Raw genomic sequence first — 9,000 nt, 5'->3', positions numbered from 1 at the left:
TGAACAAACTGGGTGCGGCCAGACAAGTAAGTATACTGCAGGTGTGTGTGTGTGTGTGTGTAATGGCAATGTGGTGGAGTCTGTTCTGGAGGATTGTGGGAGATATGGTATCAAAAGGTGCAGTCACATCAAGGAGTTAGAGGATGGTGAGTAAGCCAGCATCAGCTGCCAGGAGGAGTTTGTTGGTCATGCTGATGAGTGATGTATTGGTGCTACTGTATGAAGGGGCAGAAACCAGACTGGAATTGTACATAGAGATTGTTGGAAGTGAGGTAGGAGTGCAGCCAGAGTGGAGGTCTTGCCAAAGATTTTTGAGAGAAATGTGTGGTCGGAGATGGGATGAAGGTGATTGAAATTATATGGATCTGAACCGTTTTTTTATTTGTTTTTCCCAGTACTAGGGCTATGGCTGCAGTTGTGAATGCTCTGGAAACAATACCAGATGAGAGCGATGAGTGGATGATGTTAGTGATGAGGGGGACCAGAGACAGGAGGCAAGCCTTTACCAAAACAGTAGGGAGGGGGTGAAGTTGGCAAGTGGAGGAGGGCTTGGAGCAACGGATTATTTCTGAAATATCCATGCCAGAATTTTGCATCCAAAAATGACAAAGGAATTACAGAAAACGAGTGAGTACAGGTGGGAGGGAATGGAGTCCGGTGGGTGTAAAATACTGCCATACATACTGCATGTATGACTTGGTTTTGGTGTAGTATGTAGATTTGCCTTGAATTAAAAAAATCTTTGTAGTGGTTAAGATGACCATACATGACCTTGTGTCCTCGGTTTTCTTATAGAGGCGTTTGAGTTGACGACGTTTGGATTTGAATTGTCGCAGTGCACGAGAGAACCAGGGTGAAGTGGTGGTGAAAGCTACAGATCTGTTCTTTTAAACGGAGCAAGTGTGTTGAGGCGGTTGATGGCGATTGTTATTGTAGTGAGTAACCAGTTCATTGTGGGTGGAGAGAATCCGTGCTGGGCAGGCTGTTAATAAGAGTGGAGTGCTGGTGCTAATGTTCTTGATTTGGTTAAAAGATGCGGCACGGGGTGGGGGGGGTTGATATTGGAAAAGGTTATGAGCATGTGGTCTGAAAAGGGGAGTGAGTCAGAACTGAAGTTGCTTGTAGTGATACGGGAGCAGCATACCAGATCCAGGATGTGTCCTTTGCAGTTTGTGAAAAGTTAATTAATGGCTAATGACCAAAGTTACTGAGACAGGATGAGAACTCGCTGGAAATTGTGTTATTGCAGATGTCCATGTGAATATTAAAATCGCCCAGCAGTACAATGTTAGGAGATAGTGACATATAGGCAGCAAAGTCAGTTAAAAAAATCCTTGTATTTAAGTGGCCAGTAAATAGCAACAATGATACTGTGAATTGGTCCACAGAGTTTTATAGCTATTGATTCGAACAAAGAGAAAAGGGGAGCTGATAGCGCCGAGACTTTCCACTTCTCTCAAGTTTGGACTCGCAAGTCAAAGCAAAAACTTGGCCGACGGCTCGTATCTCAAAAAGTCGTAAGTCGGGTCACTCGTATCTCGAGGCACCACTATAGCAGGACACTAGTGAGGATAAGCAGTACGGAAAATGGATGGATGGATATTACAGTATTATCGCATATGGCCTGACCGACTTTGGCTTCGTGATCGGAGTGCAGCTGGCTCGACTGGAGCACAGGTTTGCATATTATAATTAGCAGTATGCTAAAAGTGTTACCATCCACGTTTACTTAAATTATATCCAAAACAGCTGACATGGCTTCTACCCGGAAGGTATGTGTCATTCTAGTCAAGTCCTATCAATATCGTATTTAGAGCATTCTCATACATCCATCCATCCATTTTCTACCGCTTATCCGGGTCGGGTCGCGGGGGCAGTAGCTTTAGCAGGGACGCCCAAACCTCCCTCTCCCCAGCCACTTCATCAAGCTCTTCTGGGGGGATCCCGAGGCGCTCCCAGGCCAGCCGAAGGACGTAGTCTCTCCAGCGTGTCCTGGGTCGTCCCCGGGGTCTCCTCCCGGTGGGACATGCCCGGAACACCTCATCAGGGAGGCGTCCGCGAGGCATCCGAATCAGATGCCCCAGCCACCCCATCTGGCTCCTCTCGATGTGGAGGAGCAGCCACTCTACTCTGAGATCCTCCCAGATGACCGAGTTTCTCACCCTATCTTTAAGGGAGCGCCCGGACACCCTGCGGAGGAAACTCATTTCGGCCGCTTGTATTCGGGATCTTGTACTTTCGGTCACGACCCACAGCTCGTGACCATAGGTGAGGGTAGGAACGTAGATCGACCGAGCATTCTTGTTTTTTTGTTTTTTGTTTTTTTTAAATCAAGCTGCGGGCTAAAGAGGGTCTGATGAGGAAATGGGCCCTTTCCTGGAGCATGATACAAATATAAAATAAAAATAATTGAACTTCAACTTCATATTCATGACAAACACAATATCAAAAAAGTAAAAGAAAAATATTTTTTCTTATGTTCACATCTTGACATGAACATTCATCTTATCTGTCGATCAGCTATTTCACTTACCAGTTGCCAGCAGTTGTTGCTATGGCATATAAATCAGAGATTAGAGTTAAATCCCCTTACTACAATATCTTTTATGCATTATTTATATTGTGCAGGTGTACCTAATGCTATGCCCAGTGCCACAACAATTGCGCACAGTTGTTGCCTGCTTGATCTCCTTGGATATATGTGATGAAATAAAACAGTGAGAAACGTTTATTTTGTTAGTATTCATAATAGTTTGTATACACCAATTTAAAAACAAACAAACAAAAAAAAACTTTTCTCCCCAGACATGTTTTTCAACGTTTTCTTAAAAAGCCACTGAATTTCGGTTTTCCTCCAGAAAGCAAAGAAAGCTCTGTACACGAACAAGCAACAACATAATTCCTCATCATGAGCAGCAAAGTCAACACTGGGCTGCTCAAATTCGTATCATTTCTGGAGCGGGAAAAACAAACAAACAAACAAACAAATTAACATAAAAACAAGACCAGCTGCCTGCTGCTTTACCTATAGGACACTACATTAAACAAACAGCATTTGATATTCAAAACACAAGATATGTAAGAAATGTACTTTTCAAAAACTGTGAAAAAGTGCAATACATGTTCAACTGTTAACATCAGAATAGATTATTTTCCCAAATGGAATCCGGTCCCCCCACCCTCTCTTTGTTTTGTTTTCAAACGTACGCCCCCTCCCAAAACAAAAACAAAAAGTTTGTATCTCTTGTTAGAATTTCTTACATTATTATTGACATTCGTGACAATGGCATTTGTGAAACATCACAAAAGAAAAGATTACAATTGACTACATTTCTTTGGGTAACAGGATGATGGGAAAGTAGACTTGACATCAGGCTTGTGAATAGATTTTTTTTCATCATACCAAAATTATGATGCACATAAAGTCAGTGGAAATCCCATTCTAAAGACCAACATGGCTATGATGTGTAATAGAACGAGAATGTTGCGTTTAAGGGGCACCAGGAAGTAGTGTAAACTCCACAACATACACACTCACATATGTTTTTGTATAAAACACTGGTGTATTGTAGGTGATTGTTTAACTGCAATGTAAGGGTGTGTGGCAGGGAGGGAAGGGGCTTGGGGGTGGGGGGGCCAGCAGCCTGAGTCCGAGTCACCTTGACCTTCCAACCTGCAAACATGGTGGTAAGGCTTTTAAAAGGGAGACCCCGCTCCAAAGAAATCTTGTTGGAACTCCTTTTTGACACTTGCATCCCAAATAAAAGAAGGCAGTTTCAAAATAAAAACAGCATATGTACATGTTTATAAGGATATGTGTGGAAAAAAATAAAGAATACAATAACGTAGAAAACAATACAAAATCATGGTACAAGGGGATACGAACATACATGACTATATGTTGGAATAATGTTGGCTTGTAAAGAAGGCGGGTGTCCAATGTTCACTGAAACAGCCCAATAGATATACAAACTGCACAAAAGAAACACAAAGAGACTGTGTGGGCCAACATCAATACCAGCATGTTGTTGGACTTTTGACAGACGCGCATCTTCATGTGGCACCGAACAAACATACAAAAGGTGTTTGTATTTTTGCTAAGGATGTAAGATCACAATCTTTTGACCGAGTTCATTGTCTCCTAGAATGGTTCTTCGTAAAAAGATGAAGCGTCTCACACTTTGCTTCCCTCCAATGGCCATCTCCTTCCTGAGACTAAGAAAGGTGAGCCGCAACAAGTTCCTAGGAGGTTTTTTTTTTTTTTTCTTTGCTGGACGATTTTTTTTCCTTTTTTCTTTTCTGGGGGGGTGGGAGGGAAGTCATTTTGTGTCCACGGGCCACTTGCTCCCAAAGGTGTATGTTTTTTTATTTGCTTTCCTGTACCAATGGTTTATCTGTACGCTGTATAATATGTGCGTGTGTCATGTGTGTGTAATGTGTGTGTGTGGATGTTCATGGTGCTGTGGTGATGGCGTTGAGGTCCTTCATGAGGCCCTCCAAGTGGGCCATCTCCTCGGTCAGCTCGTCGGGCTCATAGCTCTGAGGGAGAGGAACAGGGTTACTGCGAGGGGCGGGGGAGGGGCAGGGGGGCAGGGAGGCAAGCACCTGGAGGGGGAGGGGGGGGGGGGGGAGAAGAGGAGAGGGTCAGTCAGGGACCTTTCACAGAGGACATTGGGGAGGGGGGGTGGGGTCAAATGGATGGGGTGAGGCGAGCTGGGGAATGATGGCTCAATGGGACTGAAGCGTGGTAAGTAACATGACCAGAAAGGGGTAGCAGATGAAAGAAAAGCAAACCAGCAGAAGAAAAGAAGCAAAAACATTCCAATTGTGGGTTTTATATTGGTCAGCCATAAAAAAGTAAATGGATTGATCAAATACAGGCAGCAAAGAGGATGAGAATGAAGTTAAAGAAGAATAAAGAGAGAAAGAGGAAACAGAAAACGTTGTTAAAATCAAAGTACATCTGGAGCTAGTAATACAATCCAGTGCCCAAAGAAAACCTGACATGGATTTGGAAGGAAAGTGTGAAAGTTATATTTCTAGCACATCCATGTTTAGTCACTTAAACAATTCAATCTTCAGCAGCATGAGACCTGTGTGCAGTGTTCCAGGCACTCAGCGCAGGTCGCTATACTCACAGTATCTACATCCTCCAGCATCTTGCTCGTCTCTGGGACGTCAGGGGCGTTGGGCACATTGACGATCATTGGCGTTCGAGTCCTTCCTAGAGTCCCAATGGAGGCGGTTTTAACAACATGGGGGTGTGTTGGAGGCCCTGAATCAGATGACGACACGGAAGCAGAAAATTCATCAGCGCCCCAGAGATGCCAACCTAGAGAAATTCACTTCCACAACAATTTGTCCAGATTTGTCTGAATTTCAAAAATTTTGTCAAGAACATTCCCGTGGCACAGTTATTGCAGTATATTATAAAATAGGATAAAAATAATAATGCATACTGTTCAAATGCACAGTATAATCATCACTCTATCATGATAATGGTTAATAAATTATGGCTTCAACATTTGTTATTTTATAAAATGAAAAAATATGATGTTATACAAGTGACGCTTTTCATTACCAAGATGTGAGTATAAAAGGCTGATGTAATGGTAAACTATCTTAAATGTTGATTAATGTTCTTATCAATTAATGTTACAGTAAAAGTGATATGAGTCACTTGTTAGATAAGACTCATCAGGAAGGATTTTAAGGACTATCTAGCAGAGGAAATTGGAGAATGTTCTCAAATTCACACTTGTTAGTTGATGCTAAACAATGTTCAAAATCTTTGGTGGTAAATATTAGTAGGCTAACCTAAGCTGTTAGGTAATTGTAACAGATTTCCAAAGCACGAAAAAGTTGTCAAAATTTAAGTACTGGAGCGGGTACTAACTGACTAACTTAATACAGCTAAGTGATAGACCACGATGCATCCCGAAAAAGTCACGGTTTCAGAACCGCTAAAACTTTCCATCAGCGGTATGAGCTGTTTTTTGGGTTTTTTTTTGGAGTCGTCAGTGCACGTAAAGTAACACAAAAGCCCTCCACCTCCCGCCGTTGGTGCGAGCAGTCGGTGAGCCCAATGACTTTTCCCCCTTGTCGAAAAAGTTGGGTCTTTTGGGATTTTTTTCGGGTACTTTTATCCTGCTAGAGGAAGGATATGTCTGTTGATGATTTGTTACAGCTCTTCTACTGGATATCATTACCTGGTGCAGGTGTACCAAATGTTGTGGTGAGTGACTCCACACATTAAATCCGTGTTATAGAAAAACACAATGAGAATGCCAGCAGTAGGTGTTGCTCACCAGTCTGAGCTAGCAGGGGAGTGCTGGGCAGGGCAGGAGACTCAAAGCAAGGGTGGCTAGTAGCTGGGATGGCAGCCACGGCGAAACTCTTCAGCGGGTGCGCGTGGGCGTGCGGGTGGGCCGAGCGGAGGGGAGGCAGGTTGCTGGTGTAGCAGGACTCCTCCTCTGTGGTGGTGGAGCCGTGGTAGCTGCCTTCGGGGTCTGCCAGGATCTCTGAGGGGCAGGAGGCCTGCGAGGACGAGGCGGCTGGAGGAAGAGACTCTGAACAAGGTGTATTCCTCACCGACTCTGGAGGAGAGAAGAGGAGGATGAGGAAAGACCCATGAGGAAGCAGTTTTTGTCCTCTCATCATAGACAATGTTTAGATCAGGGGTGTCCAAAGTTCAGAGCATTTGCGGCATGCGGCAGTTTTTTTTGTTTTTTTTGCTGACTCCTCATGTAATCTAATAAATTAAAAACATGGCCCACATCCAGTTACAAGAAAATCTTAAATTATTGAAAGATATCATACTGAAACACTACAAAACGCTTTTGGCATACAATTTTTTTTAATTTAACTTCTTGCTTTGTCACCAATAACTAAGCGTGTTTGTTGAACAGCTTAGCATATGTTGACCTACAGTATACTGGATTGTTTTTCAGCATGTGAAAATATGAGCATCACAGGAGGTTGCAACAGCTATACAAAGACTGGAAGAGTCACAGAAAGGCATAGAAGTGGTCGACCTTACAAAGGTATTGGCGGATTCATAGATCAAACGCCTGTTGTGAATTTTGTCTTTCAGCTTCTTGTTATTCAAAGACAAGATGTGCAAAAAGTACTAAACATTGAACAGTTGGACACGCGCATTTAAGAGTTTCGAGAAGATCAAATGAAGTTCACCTGTCGAGGGGAAATTTCACCCGCAAAACCAAATATCACCAACTTTCAATTTCTTTGAAAGCAGAGCATAACTTGTTTTCCTATCAAACCAGAAGAGTCTGTATTTTCTGTAGCTATTTTGTCTTCATCAAGACTTTTAACAAATCACATCACATACTGAAAGTTTCATATGATATGCCTGCCGCCTTACAGTCAGTGAATAAGAGGTTTCACCCAAATCCTTTCCACTCTAAAAAAACGCTCATGTCATGCAGCAACAGCTGCTGCTGCTACAATTCAAAGCACATTTAATGGGACCTTTGATGGTGGAGTTCATTAAATTATGTCTGTGGTAGGAACCAGTAAAGCAGGTGAAGCAGAGAACAATGAAACTATAGAAAAGTAAAATATGATGGCGAAAACATGCTTTGGATTAAAATGAGTGAATGAACATGACTGCTTTGGCCTCTTTTGTAATACCGCCACTGACCAGCACGGGGCAGTGTCTCACCTGTGGAGTCCACCCTGTCTAGATGCGAGATGGGGCCGCAGGCGTGCGGGCGGGGATGCCCGCTGCCTTGGTGGTAGAGGTAGCTGCGTGTGGGTGACGCCAGGCTGCCCATGTGATAATGGTGCTGATGGTTATCGAGGGAATGGATGGGATGAGCACTAATTACAGCTGTGGATTCAAATGGACATGGAGGTTTATCATGAGAGAAGGCTGATGATGAGGGATGTGGATTTACTGCTGTTCCCATACACAAACACACACACTCACTTTCATACTCTGTCAAGAACAAAATAATCAACAATAAATAAATTACAGCACAAGATGTCAGACGTGGTGCTCCCATTTGTCAATATTTTCAGAAGAGGTTTCAAAGAGACATCTCGCTAGCTGTAAACAATGACAAGCTCTCTTATCAAACACATTCAGACACACCTATTGTCACACACACTTACGCTGTGGCGGCTGTGCGTCAAAAGGCATCATCATTTTAGGCCTCATCCCCCGCCGGCCTGCAAGGGTCGACATGCTGTCCTCTGATTCATGGCCTAAAAAGTACGGTGGAAACCAGCCCATCAGAGAGAGCTGCTACTCTGCTCTTTTTAGAGAGCAATCCATTTTACACATTGGGACCTTGAAAATGTTTGTAATTATTTTTTTTTTTTTAAAATACATTTTGATCTAACGGTATATAAAAAGATATTGGGAGACGGTCATTTGATTAACTGAATCACTTTTGATGCAAGAAAATGTAGCGGTGGTGATGTAAACATGACATGTATGAGAAACATGCATATGACTGGCATAATGATGAAGAAAACTAAAACTAATTTAAAATGGAACACAGTGAGTGCAGACCTCCAAAACATTACTGTGAAACTGTAAAACAGGCTTCTATTCTAATTGAATGTAGAGCATGACACGCTAACAAAGAACAACAATGGAGGAGAAGGAGGAGCTCCTGCATTTACTTAGCATTCAATAGTATGTGGCCACAGAAACGAGACACTTTCGTAGTGAGGAGTAAACTACTGCAACCTCCGGAGCATGAACAAAGCATGGTAAGCTCACGTGAGCCTGTTTTGGTTATATTTGTCATTTATAACTGGGAATCCTCACATTTCCCAATGACAATTACAAATCTGCTTGACGAATGTGGTTTACACGACCCATCTATAAAACCAGGAGCCCTGGCTGAACAGGTACCTGGTTTTGACAGCAGAGAAGCACCTGTAGCGATTAGAACCATGTAGGTAGCGTGTACTGCAAAAGGGGCAAAACTACAGTGGAAATTAGAACAATGAACCTCCACTGTATCATGG

The 9,000-nt window shown here is 43.0% G+C and overlaps 1 protein-coding gene across 9 annotated transcripts in view; it reads right to left on the bottom strand.

Moving 5' to 3' along the window:
• Positions 1-2,710: 2,710 nt before the first annotated feature.
• Positions 2,711-9,000, bottom strand: part of neo1a (neogenin 1a) — a 210,099-nt gene continuing 203,809 nt past the window's right edge. For 4 of the 9 annotated variants that reach the window (XM_061761154.1, XM_061761164.1, XM_061761173.1 and 1 more), the window contains 5 exons: positions 8,134-8,226; positions 7,682-7,849; positions 6,309-6,596; positions 5,139-5,275; positions 2,711-4,605 (listed from right to left, as the gene is read on the bottom strand). In XM_061761154.1, the coding sequence (XP_061617138.1) occupies positions 4,453-4,605; positions 5,139-5,275; positions 6,309-6,596; positions 7,682-7,849; positions 8,134-8,226 (839 nt within the window). In that variant the 3' untranslated portion in view covers positions 2,711-4,452. The other 5 variants (XM_061761182.1, XM_061761213.1, XM_061761211.1 and 2 more) reach the window with 4 other exon arrangements.

This window comes from Phyllopteryx taeniolatus, chromosome 2, assembly GCF_024500385.1.
Source record: "Phyllopteryx taeniolatus isolate TA_2022b chromosome 2, UOR_Ptae_1.2, whole genome shotgun sequence".
Classification (NCBI taxonomy): domain Eukaryota; kingdom Metazoa; phylum Chordata; class Actinopteri; order Syngnathiformes; family Syngnathidae; genus Phyllopteryx; species Phyllopteryx taeniolatus.
Note: the sequence above shows the minus strand (reverse complement) of the source record. Positions and strands in the feature narration are given on the sequence as shown.